The 20,716-nt window shown below is 34.0% G+C and overlaps 2 protein-coding genes across 3 annotated transcripts; one reads left to right on the forward strand and one right to left on the reverse strand.

The window, feature by feature from the left end:
* Positions 1-1,566: 1,566 nt before the first annotated feature.
* LOC123709339 (UDP-glucosyltransferase 2-like) lies at positions 1,567-10,830 on the forward strand. Of its 2 annotated transcripts, none has more exons than XM_045660587.1 (9): positions 1,567-1,656; positions 4,264-4,407; positions 5,165-5,252; positions 5,593-5,785; positions 6,733-6,930; positions 7,140-7,359; positions 7,477-7,696; positions 8,174-8,393; positions 10,500-10,830. In XM_045660587.1, exons 2-9 carry the CDS (start codon positions 4,264-4,266, stop codon positions 10,774-10,776), a joined length of 1,560 nt encoding a protein of 519 aa, XP_045516543.1. In that variant the 5' UTR covers positions 1,567-1,656; the 3' UTR covers positions 10,777-10,830. The 2 variants fall into 2 exon arrangements, with proteins under 2 accessions (XP_045516543.1, XP_045516544.1); XM_045660588.1 differs by lacking the exon at positions 1,567-1,656 and adding an exon at positions 3,951-3,969.
* Positions 10,831-10,999: 169 nt separating this feature from the next.
* Positions 11,000-19,622, reverse strand: LOC123709341 (UDP-glucosyltransferase 2-like). Its single transcript, XM_045660591.1, has 8 exons — positions 19,446-19,622; positions 17,001-17,088; positions 15,858-16,050; positions 14,375-14,566; positions 13,569-13,788; positions 12,653-12,872; positions 11,832-12,051; positions 11,000-11,311 (listed from the first exon to the last, which is right to left on the reverse strand). The coding sequence occupies exons 1-8, from the start codon at positions 19,584-19,586 to the stop codon at positions 11,041-11,043; spliced, it is 1,545 nt and encodes a 514-aa protein (XP_045516547.1). The 5' UTR covers positions 19,587-19,622; the 3' UTR covers positions 11,000-11,040.
* Positions 19,623-20,716: the final 1,094 nt, after the last annotated feature.

Raw genomic sequence — 20,716 nt, forward strand, 5'->3', positions numbered from 1 at the left:
TGGCAGTGTACCTTAAACGCTGACAGTATTTTGTTGTTGTATCGCGATACGTATTCGTTGAGCCGTGAGCGAAAAAAGCACCAGTACTGAGTACCAGGCGCCAACTTAAATATTTAATTAGCGAGTTCTGAAACCGAACATTAGTTAAGTTACATATGTATGTTGTAGTTAAAAATTAGAAGCGTAAATAAATGTAAACAATCATCGCATATTTAAAGCCAATATGAGCCCTTTAGTTTTTACCACATTTATAAATTCTATTATAACATTCTCGTTAAGTCATAAGTGTAATTTCGATTTATGAACCCTGAGTTAAGTCTCGATCGATCAAGTGAAAGACTCGTCGTCCTCAAAACCGTTCACTGTCAGAGGAGAGGCGCTGGATAGAAACCGATGAAGCAGATAGTCTGCTCTAGATGCTTCGTTGCTGACCATTAACGCTTAGACATGAGCTGCCGATTAAAGAGAGAGAGAGATAGTTTGTTTTTGTTAGCGCCGCAACAACTTTACGCATAATTTTGTGTTAGTTATAAGCTCATATTTTAAACCATTAAAGTCAGCTGTTGTTACCCTACAGCTTTCAACAAAGAGTTTTATTTAATTAAACTTAATTTTGGGAATAAAACGACAGAATTTGTTGAAACAGTTCTTCAATGTTGAATGTGCGGATGTATCCAAAAGACAATGAGAAAGATTTTTAAATTTTGATATTGATGAATTAATGCATTTAGCAAAAGCTTCTTAGAAAATCGGTGCCCCTGAGAGGTACAGCGATTTATTATTTATTATTTTATATTTGGGGCTAAGGTATATATATATAATGTGTCGTTAAATTCTCACCATAGAGATATATTTCACATTTATCAAATTTAATGTCTGAACTATTGAACTAAAATCTGATATAATCTTAGATCTGAAAATATTACATCTGCGTTGCCTCCTATATATGTTATAATTTGATTTTAAATATTGTATACAAAAATTTAGAGCAAGACTAAAAATAACCGAACAAAGAGGATCTCGTTGTTGACAACCAACTTCTGAACAGAGTTCGCAACACTTGTATGTTAATTTTGATGGCTCTGAGTAACACTAGTAACATAGTTGTATATTTCTGGAATGTTTTCAGAAGCCTCTGTCAACCCTGCTTAATGAATTAAATGCATTTTTGGCGTTAACTTTTAACAACACAATATATACATTTTCGTTAGTAAAATGAGTTCGCAAAGCGTGTATAGCAACGGCTATACAGCTGCCTTGTGAAAGTTGTGAATTTTTGAAAGTGTTTCTGTGTATATTTATTTTGTGTATTTTTAAGCTCCGGATTGTAGTAATTTTTTTTTTGATAGGTCAAAGGTCAAGTTTCACACTTCGCGATTATTTAAAATATCAAATAAACACACTTAAAATAGGACAACAAAAATATATACAAGTGCGAACATAAGCACAGGCATAAGCAGTATTATTAATTTATGATATCTGCTTATTTATATTCGACTCCAATATTAGTATACACAAACGCACTGTCTTCTCTTGTTAGAACGAGACATCAATATAATTAAGTCACAGCTCCTGTAGATAAGGCAAAAACAAGTGAGTAACGTCATTCGTCAGTGACTCAGTGATTCATATTGACCTCTCCGGTGCAGACGCAATGTAAGTACAATTTGGGCATATAATTAACACTCGATTCACATATAACATACGAAGATAAATTTATCATCCATTTGACTAGCCGTTTTTTGTAAAAATTCCTATATATATTCCGCACGAAATATTTTTGGTCCATGATTAATATAATCCGGTTTTGGATCTAATCGTCAGCGACTCTGGATTCAGTTTGTGAGAGATTAAATCGTTTTGCGTACATACATAAATATGTTGTTGTTGTATACCGTATTATTTTACTTGTTGAACGTGTTATTTTAATTTAAATATTAAAATAACAAACAATATTTAATCTAGGTAAAATGTTAAAAATAAGGTATCTAACGTAATATGTAGACGTGTTTAATATGACATAGTTGATAAAAAGTTTCAAAGGATGTATCCTTTTTATGGTAGAAGCGGTTTCACTCTTAATCTCTGAGTCGATGGGTTTATTTATACACAGATTATATAACCATATTTAGAAAAGCTTAGTCCTCGTTGTATGGTTTTGGTAGTTGTTTATAAATTTAAAAAAGTATTTTTCAGATTTTTATGACAATGTTTCACTGCTCTTAAATTATATTGTAATAACCATAAAAAGTTAGATGACCGCAGTAGAAAAACAAAAAAATATGATTTAGTGACTGGTTCAAATAAACTTTAAAAAAATATTCTGACATAACATATTAGTGACATATTCGTTCATTATAATATGCTGTCCACTATCATTTAGAGACTGTGAAGCCGGCCTTGATCTTTCTTACCGAGACTCAGATTTCCACCCAGGCTTATACTTCCTAACCGGGGTACAAATTAAAACATTCATTTGTGCCGCGGGTGGGAGTTTGCATGCGCGTACACAGAGGATATCTCGTCGTCTCGGGATGCTTGAAGGAAGGAACCTATCTAACCTCTGGCTGCGCGTGGACTGCGATGACGATATAGGTCCCATAGCGGAAATACCGAGACTGACCGACTCATTGAGCACATCCAAATGGCTACATATTCCCTGCTTGAAAGGGTACTGCTGAAATCGTCATACTTGGCGATTGGCTCGGTTCTGAAACCACCGATCACGCGGGAATCCTTGGGGGCCCATTTGCTTTTCATCGAGTACTCCAGATTCCGTCGCTGACTCTGTAGCCGAAATCCTGCAGGGCATGGAACTTTTTATTTCATTCTCTGCAGTGCCGGTTGGTGGCAATTCCCAGCCTTGGTATAGGCGTTCTTGCAAACTGGCTTTGCGCCGTAAGCGTGATTGATTTAAAGCCTTGGCAGAAGCGGTAACATCCCTGTAGGCTGTCTCTTTGCGTCAAACTCCACTTTGGATGATCAAGGATAGGAACCACCGACATTATTACGGTGTGATACTATGACGCCTGAAGTTATATTCCGGCAACGTGCCATCTGTAAACCTTTATCTTCCTTGTAAATCCATAAAGTGAGCGGGCCTGATGGCATTCCCCAATTGTGCTGCGTACTTGTTGTGGTCCTGAGTGGGCTCCGGTCCTTAGCGCTTTTTCCGGTATCTGTACTCGCTTAGCATTATTCCGAAGTGCTGGAAGATCGCTTCGATACATCCGATCCCTAAAAAAGGCGATCTATCCCCACATGGAATACTGTTCTCACCTCTGGGCCGGAGCTCCTCAGTACCAGCTCCTTCCACTTGACCGTATTCAACGAAGAGCGATTCGTATCGTCGAAAACCAATCTTTTCCCGTGCGGCTTGATCCCTTGGCGTTGCGTAGAGATGATGGGTCTCTCTGCATCTTCTACCGCATTTACCATGGGGAGTGTTTAGAAGAGTTGTTCGGTCTGATACTTGCAGCTGAGTTTCATTATCGGACGTCAAGGCAAAATACAAAATACCATCCTTATCACCTCGACCGTCGTTCCAAAACTGAGCGTTTTCTATGGCAGGTTTTGCCGCGCACTACGACTATGTAGAACCACCCTTTCGACTTAGGGTCCTTCAAGAAAAGAGCGTACCAATTCTTGAAAGGCCGGCAACGCACTTGCGAACCTTCTGGAAATGTGAGTGTCCATGGGCGGCGGTATCACTTAACATCAGGTGAGCCTCCTGCCCGTTTGCCTCCTATTACATAAAAAAAATATTCTTTATTCCGTTGAATCGTATATGTACATTTGTTAACCAGACTTCCTCCTTTTCTTAAACATTATGTTAAATTATAAACGACGACGACTTTGTAACTCCAATTCAGCAATCATTATTTTTTATTTTAGATAATCTTCTATACACATTATTTAACGTTTTGATATAAGATCTATCTATGTTGCACATTGTCCACACATGAAAACGTAAGTTTTTAATGGCGTTTGTTTCGGTTAACCTTTTCGCAATGGCTTATGGTAATAACAAACAATCATACGTACAAAGGGGTACTTAGAAGTTTTTTTTATCGTATATTTTAGTGTTCATATTATAAGTATATACATATTATATAAATAATAGTAAACAAGCCATACAATAGCGTGGCGCGTTCATAAGTGATCATTATCTATAAGTTATCTATCAATACAATCGTATACACTCAACGAAAGGTATTACAATATACTCGTTATAATTTATATATTTGTTCAAACAAATTTCAGATGTGGGTGCCAACATTTCTTCTCATTACACTAATTGTAACGTGCAATGGCTATAGGATCCTTGTTTCGTTCCCGATGCCCTCAAGAAGTCATTCCATACTCGGTGATGGTATTGTAAATGCATTAGCAAAAGCAAATCACGAGGTAAATGTTAAATATTGTAGTATAGCATGTTGTTAAAGGAGGAAACTCGACTATATTGCAGATCTTAACAATCTACGAGGTGTACAGGGCTAAATATAATGTTTAAGCACCGTGCCTGAATGCTCAAGGCTCTATAGATAGAGCCACAACATCTTGATGAAAGACAAGTGATATGAAAAGAAATAATAATAATAACTTTATTTATGACAAATAGGTTGTGACAAAATTCATATATCGCTAGTCCTCATACTAGGGAGTCCCTGTTTTGTGGGTAACTAGATAACAATTAGTCAGTGGTACATGGTTCAGGTTGAAAACAGTTTATTGAGAAAAATTAAAAAATTAATAATGGGTTTCGTTTTCGTTTGTTGATTGGTCTGTCACTGGACTAGAGATGCCGGTAATCTGCAAAAATAATTGTCCTGTATTCCATGAGACGGGACTTTACTAAAAATATATTGACGTCACTAGTTGGACCATTCTGTATATAACATATAACTAACAAAATTATATTATTGCTCCTATGTTTTGTTTAATAATCGAATCCAGCATTAAAAATCATGCACTGATAATTTATTTAGATATGTCCTTCAATCGGAAAGGTTAATCTGTAATTTTATACTAATTTGTTTATTGATATTGTATACATACAGATATATTACGTATTTCTATAGAGTCGTTTTGAGAATATAGCGAAGAATAAAAATCGTTTTTGTTCCACTGATATATTTTATGAATTATTTTACTCTACTTTTAGGTTACTTATATAACACCATTCCCCAAAAGTAAGCCTTCACCCAATATCAGAGAGATCGATATCAGTGACAATCTTCACATATTTACAGGTAAGCACAGTTTTAATTGATATTAATATTAATAATGATTTGTATATGTTTAACTTGTTCTTAACTCCTCTGCTGTGGAACAATTCTAATAAGGTGTCAAAGCTCAGTTACCGAATTATCCAGTCCCTGGATATTAAATATTCATCAAATACGTTTTTGACGATGATTCATATCAACCTTGGTTTCCCGTCCAGACTTAACCCGAAGTGTAACTATGTCATAGTTATGTTGACCTGAACCTGGCCATAATTGTTGTATGTAATTTTGCGACAAATATTTAACGAGGCACCACTAGTTATTTCTTTAGTTATGAATTATAAAAATATACACAATATTACAGATGACGTGAGCAATATACAAGCAATAATGGATAAAAAAAAGGATGTCCAAAATGTAACTGACTTTGTGACTACAATGGCGGAAGTTAATTCAAAGGCTATTAAACATCCTAACGTACAAAAAGTATTAAACGATCCAAAAGAGGAATTCGATGTTATTATTGTAGAATGGTTATTTTATGAACTACCTGCTGGGTCAGTACAATTTTCCTTCTAATTTATATTTAATTATAAATTCCCGTGCAGTTTTGGCCTAGTAGCTTCAGCGTGCGACTGTTAACCTTGATATCGTAGGTTCGATCCTCGGCTGTGTACCAATGGACTTCCAGTCTATATGCGTACTTAACATTCACTCGAACAGTGAAGGAAATTATCTTGAATAAAACCAAAAAGTCAACGGTGGTGTCAAGCGAAGGAGGCTGGAGGACCTACAGAAATCCGAGGCCCAGACCTACAAAGGTTGTAGCGTTACTGGTTTCATAATTATGTTCTAAACCCTTCTATACAACATACATGCTTAAAAAATATAAGGAAATATGAAGTTACCTCATTAAGAGCATATAAACAAGTATATATTGTATATATCTTATCTTTTAGCTCCACTCAGGGTATCACTGTATATATTTGAATTCAAGTATTAGAACTATTTGATTGGGTTTAATTCCATTTTATTAGATTAGACAAAGATAATATATAAAACACTTGTTTGATTGTATTTTAAATTGGTTTTTATGTCTTAATTGCAAAAACTACTTATTGAAAATATACGCATGTATGTACTACATTACATTACATTAAGAGCACTGTCGGCCTAGTGGCTTGAGCGTGCGACGCTCATCCCTGAGGTTGTATGTTCGAACCCCGGTTGTGCACCAATGGATTTCCTTTCTATGTGCATATTAAACATTTGCTCGAGCGGTGAAGAAAAACATCGTGACAAAACCGACTTACCCCAAAACGTCGAGGGCGTGCATCAGGCACAGAAGGCTGATCACCTACTTGCCTATTCAATTTACAAATGATCATGAAACTCACTCACTCATTCATTAACTAAGTACCAAACCCAAACAACTTTTTAATAAAAATCTAATAATGTAATGCGAATATGAAACAGTAGTCAAATATTATAATTTTGTTTCCAGACTCTCCGCAGTATTTAACTGTCCATTCATCTGGTTATCACCAACAGATCCCCATTCAAAAATTTTAAAATTGGTAGATGACATCCCTAACCCGGCCTACAATCCCGACGTGATTTCTTCCAACTACCCTCCATTTACATTTACTCAGCGAGTAAAGGAGTTAGCTTTCATGTTTGGCGGATTGGGGCTGGAACATTTGTAAGTTCAATTTTGTTTTAGGTCGAAGCTAAAATGATTCATAAAATTCTATTTATATTTCATCATCTTTTCGATGAGAAACCGAGAAATTTACCATATTTCACGGAATTGTAAAACCTTAAAAATCGCCGTCTATATAAGTTTTAAAAGTAAATTGTTTTCTTCACTACTTTATTAATTTAATAATCAGTATTAAATGGTTATTGCAGTACCTTAAATCCAATACAGTTTAAAGCTTATGAAGAACTTTTAGTACCAATTATACAAAAACGCGGCAATAAAGTCCCACTATTTGAAGATGTGTTGTATAATGGATCACTGATTCTTAGTAACTCTCATTATTCAGTCGGGAGATCTGTAAGGTTGCCTCAAAATGTTATTCAAATTGGAGGATATCATATCAGTCGTGAAGTCAAACCGCTACCAGATGTAAGTATTCATATTACCTAATTTTGTCTACCACTGAAACACATAAACTGACGTATTTTTTATAGACATTTCTATTTCATTTATAAGCATAAAAAATGTATAATAATATCTTTACAGAATTTGAAAAAACTTTTAGATAATGCGAAAAATGGAATAATTTACTTCAGTATGGGAAGTAATTTGAAGAGCAGGCTAATGCCAGAGGAGCTGAAGCAAAGCCTACTTAAGATGTTTAGCACATTAAAGTATACAGTGTTGTGGAAGTTTGAGGAAAACCTTCCTGGAACTCCAAGTAATGTGCACATCGTACAATGGGCTCCACAACCGAGTATTTTAGGTGAGACGAATAAAATATTTTCTATACAGAGTACGTTTTACCATTAATCGTTAATTTAAGGATTTTATAGTAACTCCGACTGTCTGTTGGTCGGCCAACGTCTGTTCAGCTATTCAGATTTTTTTGATGTGCGCAAAAATTCGCATGTTAGTTTTCTAACAATATAGTTGACCCGTATTATATTGTAAATGTCAACGAGAGACAGGCATAGAAGGCTGATTCAGCGCTCGATGAAAAAACTATCCAGAAATTTGAGGTCCATAAGACATGTTGCGCCACTGAATGTATATATTTATAAGATAGGTGAATTTTTATATTTATTATATTTTATAGCTATATTGTAATCGCGATAGTGATTAGCCTACATTAACTTTCCAACACGAAACAATTCAAAGTTTCTCAAAATCAAATTATCGTCTTCAACTAAGGCGGTTATGTTACCCAAATATGAGTATTTTACTCGGCTTATATTTTCAGCTCATCCAAACTGTATTCTCTTCGTAACTCATGGTGGACTTCTCTCAACAACTGAGACAATTCACTTTGGAAAACCTATCGTAGCAATTCCAGTTTTTGCAGATCAATTTAACAATGCGAATATTGCAGTTAGAAAAGGATTTGGCATAAAAGTAGATTTGTCTTACACTATGGCTGATAATTTAAAAGTTGCTATAGAAGACGTTCTTCAGAATCCTAAGTAAGTATCACTATATAACTATTTGCTATGACGAAGATATAGTTTTTATAGTAGTATCTGACTAACTTTGACTTGAGCTAGGAGGAGACTGATTCATAATCAGGTTTAAATCTTCTCTTCCACCTCTCTTTCAACTCTCTTTCTGATTCTTCGGGATTGTAACGGATTGAATAGTACTAATCCGGAGCTGGATATATTGGGTACTAGGCTGATCAATTTTATAGAAAGCCCTGCCCTCTTTACGTCACATGCAAAACTTTCAGATTAGTGAAGTAAACACTTTTTAACTTAACTCACCCTCACTTAACTTAACTTAATCTGACGTACTCGAGAATTTCTGATGATTACTTTTTTTTACTAATCTGATCCTTTGTCCTTGACGGCCTCATATATGGGGCTCATATTTAGTAGAGGTATTTAACCGGGTACAAGGTATCCTGTATATTAGGTCCTTACATATGAAATTGGTTTTGTATGGGAGGAACAAAAAGTCGAATATTTTTAAATATAATATATTTAATTAATCAAAGTATGAACCATTGTTTTCTATGCACTTTTGCCATCTCATAGGTAGTTCATTGATCCCTTTACTAAAAAAACCAGTCGGACGGGAATCAATAAAATCTCTGCAGGCGATTTGGACTGCCCCATCAGAGTTAAATTTTATCCCTTGCAAGAAGTTGTCCAAATTTCGAAAAAAATGGTAATCTGTTGGAGCAAGGTCCGGGGAGTACGGAGGATGTCTTAGACATTCCAATTGAAGCTCTTCTAATTTGGTAGCCGTCTGTTGTGTAGTGTGTGGTCTAGCGTTGTCGTGAAGTAGCAGTGGCGTGGAGCGATTGACCAGCCTAGGTTGTTTAGCAGCTAGCTTTTCCATCATGGTTTGCAATTGCTGACAATAGACATCTGCCGTAATAGTCTGGCCAGATTTGAGAAAACTGCAATGAACAATACCGGCACTAGTCCACCAAACGCTTACAAGTAACTTTTTTGGGGTTAATTTTCGCTTGGGGCAGGATTTGGCTGGCTGGCCAGGATCCAACCATTGCGCTGAGCGCTTCCGATTATCGTAAAGAATCCATTTTTCATCACAGGTAATGATTCGGTTTAAAATACCTTCATTATTGTGCCGGTTCAGTAATGTAACGCAGGAGTCGACGCGCGTTTGCCGGTTTGCTTCAGTCAATTCGTGAGGTAGCCACCTTCCAAGATTTTTAATCTTCCCAATTTGCTTCAAGTGAATTAAAATAGTTTTATCACTAACACCGCAGCCTGCAGCTATCTCGGACGTGGTTTGCTATGGATCCGCTTCCACAATAGCCTTCAATACTTCTTTATCAACTTGGGTTTCAGGCCGTCCACGGGGCTTGTTCTGCTGGTCGAAATTTCCAGAACGAAAACGTTGGAACCAAAACGGACTGTGTTTTCTTTTGCAACATGACCGCCATACACATCATTCACCCTTCGAGTCGTTTCCGCAGCACTAGTGCCACGGCGGAACTCGTACTCGTAAATAATGCAATACTTTAAGTTTTCCATTTTGTAAAATGAGTGACGCAAATAGTAAAAAACAGAAGAAAAGAACAAATGAATGACGGTCATCGAAGCACAAATACATGAGTAAATAAAAATACAAATTTGAATTTGAAATTCCTAACCAAGTATTTGAGGTCAAAGTGGCCAGTACGACAAAACGCCAATTTCATATGTAAGGACCTAATATTTATCTGCCACGCTGTAGTACATCCCGAAATCCCCGCTTGGGTTCCCCTACTATTAGATAAAAGTATTTGTTACATATGCTATTATGTATAATGTGGAAAACATAAATAAATACAATTTCAATAAATTAATAAATCCTGAATGGAGCCAAAACTTAAGCTACACCTCATTTTACCTAAGACAATTTTCAATAGTAGAAGTTTTCGCTGTTTCTCTTCTTGTCTTGAATAAGCATGTTGTGATAATTTGAAGGTTTGCTTTAGGTTGATTAAAAATGGCATATTGTGATCAAAAATCAACATTGGATCAAAGTTTTCAGTTGACAATCTTAACTAGCCTTATATTGCAAGATATAATGAGGTTTATAAATGATATTTTTTGTAGATATGCAGCGAAAGCCAAAGAGCTATCAATGATTTATCATGACAGACCAGTTACACCAGACAAGGAAATGGTGCACTGGGTTGAACACGTTGTGAAAACTCGCGGTGCCCCTCACTTGAGGTCACCAGCAATGGACCTACCTTGGTATCAAAAATTATATTTAGACCTCATTGCTCTTTTACTAATTCTTAAGGTGCTGTTGTATTATATTTGCAAAAAAATTGTTGGTCTTTTTTTGAAAGACAAAACTAAAGTCAGTAAGAAGAAGAGACAATGATTTGGTTTTTTATTAAAAATTATTGTGTTGAACCTAATTATATTTTTAAACCGATTCTTACTATTTATTTTAAAAATGAAATCTCATTTCTAAACAAAATCGTTATGTAACATGCCACATAGGCATGTTCTATAATGTAAAATTTTATTACTAAACTCTTGTTAGTAATTTGGAATCCTTTAAGTTAGCAGTGTTTTACCCTCAATGAAACAAAGTATTATTACAAAATAATAAAAAACGTCTTTATTTGTAAAATATCATTAATTAATTGGTTTTCTTTATATCAAGTGATTTCTTAGATATGTTGCTCAGCAATATTCGCATGAGGTATCCGATAATAGTAAATACGACTATAATAGCAGCAAAGAAGTCGAGATAGTACTTCTGGTATAGAGGAATACCGAGTGCGGGTGAGCGTAAATAGGGCGCGCCCTGTGACGTCACCACTTCCTCTATCCAGTGAACCAATTCTACGCCAGGGGCTGCTGTGCGAGAGTGGTAGATACGGGACATTTCTTTAGCACGCGCACCATATCTGAAATTCAAAGAAATCAAAATTACTTAATAATTAGTTAAGGCTTAGAATAGTTATTATGTCAATTGTAGAGAAGAAACGAACACTAGTCATAACTCAGTATCTGTTGTCTAAACAATTTTTCATTCTAAGCAAAATAATGATTATCCATCTCTGATTGAAAAGTTTTCGGGTTCCTCACGACGTATTCCTTCATCATAAGGTTGGCTTCAAGTCGCGTGCTTAGTTAGAATTATTGTACTGCTCCAAAACATAATAAATAAAATCAGTATATTGTGTTTTGAAAGGTTTTAGATAATATTTTTACCTGGCATATTGAATTCGTCTAAGGCACATTATTTCGTACTACTGTTTTTTTTGTTTCAATTTAAATTGAAACAGATACTTTATAAAGTGCTATCTTGCCACAATTGGTTAGTGGCTTATAAGCGGAAAGCTCATTTCACTCAGTTATAAATGTTTCTGTTGGATGTTTTTGTTACAGTTAGGTACAGTTTAAATAAATAAAACGAGGACTTACTTAGGATTATCAGTTATTTCCTTAATATCTTGAAGTAACTTTTTAACTGGTTGTTCTCCTATGTCAAATCGTTTCGCATAACCATTTTTAACCGCTCTATTGACATTTGTGAATTGATCCCCAAACATTGGAATACCAATCAGAGGTATTCCTATACTAAGAATTTCATAAAGCGATAATATTCCACCGTGAGTTATAAACAGAACTGTGTTTGGATGAGCTGTAAAATATTAGATGAAATACCTTATACGTCAGTTAAATGACTACATATGAATAAAATTTGCTAACTATTTCCATTGCTATCGGCTACACGTCTTTTATTTTACGGTGTCAGATTATCGTGTACTTTTGGTGAAAGATAGTGTAATCTAAAAACATTTTAATACTTAGTTATTTAGGTACAATTAATACACTATATTATCGTACATTGGGATTGAACCTTATAAAAAAGGGATGGTAAAAGTATGAATGGCGTCAAAAGCAAATAGTGGACGCGGACTCCGCTACACTCGTGATGATTGAAAAAAGTGAAAACGATGATTTTCATACATGCCGTGTCCACTTTGGTGGAAGCACATGTATGAAAGTCATCGTTACGAGTATAGCGGAGTCCTTAATGGGTCCGTTCCGCTCGCAGTGGAAGGCGGCCATAAGAATATTGCTTTTAAAATAGCAACTAAATAACTACTAAAACAACAGTATTTCGATAATCTATGGCAATAGAAATGCTGCTCTTGTTGAGCAATAAAATAAATATATACTTTTGAATCATAATGAAACATAAGTAACACAATTTAGCTATTTCACATAAAACTTCACACCTAGTATACTCGGTTGTGGTGCCCATTGGATGACGTGAACATTCTTAGGCACATTTGTCAAAGGATCTTCGTATTTCCATATAACAGTTTGTTTTAATGTACCAAAGGCATCTAACAATTCTCTCGTCTTTCCTTCTGGTAGAGCGCTGCTCCGTAGCATCGTTCCTAAACTAAAGTAAACAACTCCGTGTTTTGCTGAGTCCATTACTTTTTGCAGATCCTATAAAATAAAAAATATGTAATAATGTTTCCGTATGTGTGTATGTATACACATATATTTTAATCATACATTTGAGATGTTTTCAAATTTATATGAGAAAAAAAAATAGGATAATAGAAAAAAAATAATCCATACCATATAAATTCTTAAAACTCATTTGTTTTTCTGAATTACTTGAAATGAAAATTGCAAGTTTTATACCAATCCTAAGAGGTGAATGCCCTAAAACATGTGTTTATTCAACAGATGACATTATAGACAATAAGCGACAATTGTATGACTTTTTAGATAATAAAGGTCTTTAAACGTTTCACTTACGGGCTACTAAGTATTGTCTAGTATTTGTGTATACGCATTACACATTACAATATCCAGACGGTTGACATATATAATATGTCTTTAGCAGTTTGGAGTCGATTGTACGAGGATAGTAGATGTTTAAAAAAATTTATGATAGAGAATTATTGTTAAAAAAACGATAGAACGAACGACAACATCAGTAATGTTAATTAATTTAAACGTTTGTGTAATAATTTCTATTATTTGACTATCAATTATAGTTAATATCAATCGTTCGGGAATTATTAAACAATATCTGTTGCCAAAATATTTTTGTAGTTTTAATTACTAACTACAATCATACTACGGCACATGATAAGTGTGTAGAAGTCTTTTATTTATTAATCCAAAACATACCTTTGGCAACGATTCAACGTTCTCTTTTATATGATATCCACCAATACTCTTATAGGCTTGTGGTAATGAGTGAGGGTCACCAGTGGATATATGACTGTTTCCCAACATGAGTGAAGCATTATATCGCACTTCGTCAAACGTAGGTAATCTTCTTCCTCGAGATTCGACAGCTGACAGAAACGACTGTTCAAACATCTTGTTTTCTATCGCTTTATAGGTCCTTAAGTAACAATTCAATATAAATAAAAAGTAATCGTGGAAAACATCTTAATACCTATCTACCTTAAGTTTTAATTTTGTTAACACAAATCGTTGGTATAAACTAAACAAAAAAATATTTCTATGGTCATAAAGCTTTTTTATTGCCAGCGAGTCAATGGGAAACGAGTAATTGTGGTATTAAAATTTGGTAACAATTTAGATTTTAGGATTTTTTATCGTCTAACAGCCCTACCCTCCATGTTTAGCACAATAATGGAACCACTATTAACGGCTAGGTCCGATATATCGAGATGTAAAGCTGGCAACGTACTTGCAAGCCTTCTTATTGCCATAAGAGTGTCCATGGACGGCTTTATATAGACGGTTTAACATCAGGAGAGCCCGCTTGCCACCTGTTTAATAAAAAAATACTTATAATAGAGAGAAGAAAGTTGGTTAAAAACATTCTTCAACCTATTACACATATATTCTACGTAGTTCTCGTCCATTTATTTCCACTGCCTTTCGTCAACATATATTTATCTGTTAGTTTTTTGTACAAATGAAAAAAATAATGAATAATAATTACGAAATTTCCAACTTACACTCTATCATAAATGTCTTTAAACAGAAGCCATAAATGTCTTAAGCGATAATAGAAGGTTGTTGAAAATTCTCTATCCCAAATATATACTGAGTAAGCGGGGTTCAGTCCATCACCAATAAGAGAAAGAATTTCGGAGTGGACCTCCGTAGATGTGGACCATATGAGAGGGCAGTTGAATACCGCTGACAGTCTGAAAGGGAAAAAATAGAATTACTTACAAACTCGAAAATTTTAAATTGTTTACCATCCTGATGCAACTAAGTACTATCAAGTCGTAACAAGTGTAGGCAAGAGTCAATTGTTAAAAATATTTTCTTATTTACATTGTTATAAAGCCATAGGTCCAAACAAGAAAAATCTATAAATACTTTAAAAAATTGTAATGAATAACAGTACAACTAAAAGTTAAAAACATTTCGAAATTTGCCATCAAAATATCTATTCTTAATTTGTTTTTATTGCACTCAATATATTTATTTATTTTAGAAATGTATGTGTTTAAAGTTGTATGATGATGTCTCTCATGAAAGAGAATTTGAAATATTCATAGTCACAAAAATTATCAAATTTGTTAAGAAATTTTTTATGCAAGTACTTGTAACGTTATATAGCTTAACTTTCATATTATATCAGGCGACATTTTATATACAATTTTAAGGCGCCTTACAGTTAAAGCAATGATACATTTTTGTTTAAATAACTTAAGTAGTGCTCCACGTTCATCATTTAAGTTTGAGAACAGACGTCCAAATATTTTAAACAGTCAAGAAATACTTTCTTGGAGTCATAAAATATATTATTATATTGACGTACGAATACTTAACGGAAATTTCTTAAACTTTTTGCTTAGGCCTCTGCAGTCAAGTTAAAATCTTATATTATTGTTATCGTAATGGTGGTGTGTGGTTTAAGAACACGTTCCGGACGCAAACAAATGACTTCTTTTTTGTTAAAAAACAAAAGACCTTCATGTCTACATGTAAAATAATTTAAGAACTAGTTTTTAATGTTATCGAGTATGACTTCCGTATATTATTGTATATCGAACAAAAGGTTGTTTAAAACGGCGTACATGGAGTGAATCGTCAGTGCGACTATTTATTTTATGTTATAGGATTTATCATAAGGGAGTAATAGCTTGCGCTAAGTCACAGTTTTGAATCTTACAATCTCAAATATTAACTAACAATACCGAAATATTTGTTTGACGAATTAATGTGAGTCGTAAATTGAACTTAATGTATATTAACACAACACTATCCAAAACAATAATAATTAGTGGTAGCAGGATTCTCAGCGCATTATTGAGACTACTCAAACGCCTTTTTAAATATTTATAAAATTTATGAATTTCAAACGAGACGGGAGAAACGGGTACATGCAGGACAAATTAATTAATGTAAATTCTGGCCTCTATGACGACCCTCAGAAGCGTATAGACAAACAAAAATATTTTTATTATATAGAAACATATAACTTACCCGGAACCAAGTTCTGTGTACAGCCATTCCACAACAACAACATCGTATTGTTCTTTAGGGTCATGCATGAAGTGTTGCATTGTTGAACCCTGGAGGGTACCATTTATAAAGTTGCGAATCACTGATCGGATTATATACATTTCTTGAAGGTCTAATTCCTTATACATAAGCTGTTTGATGTCGAATATGTGTCCTGGAAAATTAAAAATTACATCTCTATTAAATGATTTCTATTCGAACTTCAAAAATCATTACAACATTTTTTCTAAATGTCTTGTTTACGCTCATTGTTCATTTCTATGCAAACGGATGATTTGAGTTTGACCTCAAATATATCCTCTTTGATCAGGAATTCCAAATTCTATTTTTTACAACTATTTACTCACGCATTTTTTTTGGAAAAGCATGATTCATTTTCATTTTCTAGTTTTAATTTTTTTGCGTCAGACAATAAAATGGAAAACATGAAATATCGCTTTATTTACGAGTACGAGTTCCACTGTGCCACCAGTGCAGCAAAAATGGCTCGAAGGATTAATTATGTGCTTGGTAGCGGTGTCGCAAAAGAAAACACAGTGCGTTTTTGGTTCCAACGTTTTCGTTCTAGAAATTTCAACCTGCAGAAAAACCCGAAAATTGAAGGTTATTGTAGAAGTGGATCTCACAAATATGTCTGGGTCAGCTGCAGGCTTTGTTAGTGATAAAACTGTATTAAACACAAGCAAATTGGGAAGGTAAAAACGCTCGTCGACCTTTGCATTTCATTACTCAAACGGTATAATAATGAAGGGATTTTAAATCGAATTGTTTTAGAACATGGGGCAAGTGGGAAATTGGATTATCTCTCCTAGGATCTCAGATGGTTCCCGAGTGCCTTACTTTTAAGAATTTGTACACTTTTATTGGTAATACTTTAGTGGGTACTTGATGCAGAGAGTCCTAACATCTCTACGCAACGCCAAAGGATTAAAGTACTGGGAAAGCCAGACTATAAAGTGAGTGACATTTGCGTGAGATTGCCTTGCTTTGGACGGTGAACCCAAAAATCGGTGGCCTGTGTCTGGCGGTAACTACGTGTCATTAAGTCAAAAATATCAAGAATACAGTGTAGTATTCTAGGGCCAAGATATTTTTTTTACTTACCAGGAAGTAAGCCGATGTTCTGCGATATATCTACTTGTCGCACTCTTGGCGGTGGATTCTTCATTATAATAGGAGTTACATACGTCACCTGTAAACATTTTTAACCATTCGAAAAAATAATATCCACTATTTAGGTAACTACTAACGTAATGTGCTGATATCATCACAGAAGATGCTCCGACAGACTCAATCCAATGTAAGTACGAAGTGGAGACCGATCTACACAGGTGTTACTAACGCTAATAAGTATTACAAGGGAAGCATATCGTCGGTAGAAGCGAACATCGTTGATACTTAACTCACATTTGTCAGTTTGACAGTTGACATTCGAAATATCATTCCAATAAATATTCAACTTTACGAACCAATATGAATGAAAATGTATTCTGAAGATCTTATAATAGTTTTATGTCTGTAATATAAAGTATTTTCCTTTTCGACAACGGTATTAATAATCATTCATTAATGCTAAAATATCTCAATGTCACATATGTGTCTGTAATTCTAGAAGGCACTATTAGAAAACCAGATCCATAGTCGAAAAGTTTGGTGTTGGTCAGAGTTACTGCAGCAGCGAATTCAGCATGATCGTATCATATTACGCGTTATATACGTATATTAGTAAGCGAATCCTAAAATAATTTTCTTAAATTTTTAAAGGCAAAGTGCCTTTATAGGGTAGGCGAATATTTGAACCATAGATTTGACACCGATTGTAAATAATTTAACGTTAACATTATTGTATGTTCTTAATAAGACATTGTAACAATGTATGTGACATTTGCATGCCTATTTATATATGGCTGATTGTGCGGATATTTGTAATTGATCGATCTAACTACTGTACCAGTCTCTATCTTGGCAAATAAACGATTATTATAATTATTTTTAACAATGGAGGCCGTTTTGGAAAAAAAATGAGTTTTTCTAGTCAGCCAACGGTACATTAAAAACCTAATTCAGGTCCATTAAATTACATGACAAAGCGGAATAATATCAAATTTCGATTCTCCCATTGAAATGATATGATACAAATTATACTTTGCCAACGGCCAATTGCTTTAAATGGATATTATTATTATACCAGTTAAGCTAATATGCTGACGTTTCATTTTTCATAATACCTCTAATTTCGTTTTGTGTGCTAAACACAAATGAGGATACTACAACATGAGTAAATAGTCAGCAAAAGGAATAAATTGACTGCCTAGCTCCTTAAAATATTTTTTGTTAAAATTACTAACAAATTTTTATGCAATTTTTATCGAGTGTATGTACAATGAATATGGCAGTTCGGATTTTCTCGGATGGCAATGTTATTGTTGAACAGTTTGGAAAGTTTTCAAGTACCGATACGGTGTACTTGACAAATATAATGTCTTTATAACATACTGATGTCCAATCCATAAGACGCATAATACCAAATATTTCAGTTGCTAATAAATTAAATAGAATATTATCTCTAACAGAGCAGAGATGATGTAGCAATGACTGTCGGCGTCGTCGTCTATATATATTAAAATGAATCCCTATTTCCTTTGGTCATCACGCTTGAACGGCTGGAACGATTTCGCTAATTCATTTTTGTTGTGTTTCTTATTGTGAGGAGAAGGTTCTTAATAATTAAAAAAAATAAGAGAATTGCGGAGAGAATTAGAAAATTTAAGAATATTAATTAATCCTGACTTTTGTTAATAGTAAAAAAAAAATCATTTCATTTAAACTTTTTTGATGTAACCTGATAGCGTTTGACATATCATTTACAGAATGCATGTTGCAAATATCGTCAAAGGGGATGTAAGAAAAACGAATATCGTTTAGAATAAATGCTTTGATCGGAGTTATTATATTGATAAAATACATATAAAATAATTACAGTATCTATTTGTTTGTGGCATGTTGAAAATCCACGTTTTACACATGGCCGCCGCCATTTTATGACGCCTGTTCCCATGTCGGAATACCAACAAAACTATTTATATACACCAAAAAAACAAACAAAGAGATATTTATAGTTAAGACAGGACAACGTCTGTCGGGTCCGCTAGTAATAAATAATATGTAATCATTATTAGAACTTTGACCTCTGTCAATGCATATGTCCTAACATATGTGATATATTTATTTTTTGTTTAAGAATAGTTTCCCTCAGAATTTGCTCGCGTAGAATAAAGTTTATTTGCGTACCAACTTGTTGATCTTAATCGATAAGAATCTTATCACGTACTTTATAACAGTAAACAAACAAGTAACAATAAAACCTTAAAAATATGAAATTACTTTTTATATTTTTTTATATTTAAACATATTTATTTTTTTGCTTTTTTATAGTAGATAAGAAAAAAATATTTTAACCTAACGTTAAAGCTAAAGAATTGGCCCAGCCCTAAAGTATGATTAATTCAGCATACAAATATTTTACAGTTCTATTCTTAAAAAACAAACCTCGTGTCCAGCATTGCTTAAATAACGAACATAGCCTTCACCTAATATCGAATGACTCTTTCCAGGAACTGGAAAAAATAACAATATTTTGAAACCATCACAAACACAAAACAAAACAAGTAAAGTCACTATTTTGTACATTATTGTACGACCGATCCGAACAGACTGTGTTTTGTATAGCCACGGTTATTGAACAATCGAATATATCTTAATATAAGTAAGGGATGACGACATTGCAAAAATTATTTCTTTTTTAATTTTTATGTGTATTGTGTTGAACCGCTGCCACTTATGGGACTTTATATTTGGTTACTAAAATATGTGTCGTTATTAACAACTATTCTAAGCGGAGTTCAAAATCGACCTATTATATTTTTACTATACTTAAGCAAATATTAATTAAATATGATTTTCTTTCGATTTTTCATATGTATGAAAATTTCTCATTTTTTCTTAATACTTTCACGATTCAAAGTAATTAATGGATTATATCAGTATTGATATGATCTATAATTTATATTATGTATTTATTTGACAATACATGTATTAACTGTACAAAGGTGATAACGATATAAAATAAAAATCACACCCAACTACATGTTTAATATACGTGAATTTCAACTCCAATGTCGGGTGGCAATGCCATTGGAAATTCTCGACATTGCTGAGGAATATGGATTTTCCGTCGAGCGTTACGACGAGTGAGAAAAATTCGCTATTTACTCACGAAATAAAAATGTCAAACAGACATAAGTCACTGATCACGTGACATGAGCTATGCATCACGAGGCTAGATACATAATTTCAGAATCTTATTTAGTTTTTCTTTTATTTGTCTGTCCTGTATTTTGTTATAATACAAAGTAAAACAGGATTTTTATAGCATAGCATACCATTTTCTTAGTTTAGCATGTCTTAATGCAATTAAAATATCATGCAGAAAATAGAGACATACATAGTTATTTTGACTAATGTCATTAATCGGTCGTCATTGACGGAGTATGTTTAGACGCATGGGCTGTCCTTTTTCCGACCCTGTTTTACTCTGCATATCCTTAACTTTACAACTTTAATTGCTAAGCGGGATTTAGCACTAGGGATACTTTATACTCGTTTTCCGATAAAAAAGCACCGGTCGTCACTACTTCTCTTCTAAAGCAATCTGAAAACCTCAGCTCGCATCGGAATATTGACATATCGAATGATTTTCAATTTCAGGTCATTTGGAAGGGTTATTTCACCCGTTTCAGCTCGATGCCTCGTTCCACAAC

This window comes from Pieris brassicae, chromosome 5 (genome assembly GCF_905147105.1).
Source record: "Pieris brassicae chromosome 5, ilPieBrab1.1, whole genome shotgun sequence".
NCBI lineage: Eukaryota > Metazoa > Arthropoda > Insecta > Lepidoptera > Pieridae > Pieris > Pieris brassicae.

What these genes read in the sequence shown, in the direction of transcription:
- LOC123709339 (XM_045660587.1), top strand. Translation starts at nt 4,264, where the DNA reads ATGTGGGTGCCAACATTTCTTCTCATTACACTAATTGTAACGTGCAAT. An exon ending in TTTTATGAACTACCTGCTGG is followed by an intron (nt 5,786 to 6,732) that starts GTCAGTACAATT and finishes TTTTGTTTCCAG; the next exon opens with ACTCTCCGCAGTATTTAACT. An exon ending in TCCACAACCGAGTATTTTAG is followed by an intron (nt 7,697 to 8,173) that starts GTGAGACGAATA and finishes TTATATTTTCAG; the next exon opens with CTCATCCAAACTGTATTCTC.
- LOC123709341 (XM_045660591.1), bottom strand. Translation starts at nt 19,586, where the DNA reads ATGTACAAAATAGTGACTTTACTTGTTTTGTTTTGTGTTTGTGATGGT. An exon ending in AAAGACATTTATGATAGAGT is followed by an intron (nt 13,789 to 14,374) that starts GTAAGTTGGAAA and finishes TTGTTACTTAAG; the next exon opens with GACCTATAAAGCGATAGAAA. An exon ending in ACGTTGAATCGTTGCCAAAG is followed by an intron (nt 12,873 to 13,568) that starts GTATGTTTTGGA and finishes TTTATTTTATAG; the next exon opens with GATCTGCAAAAAGTAATGGA.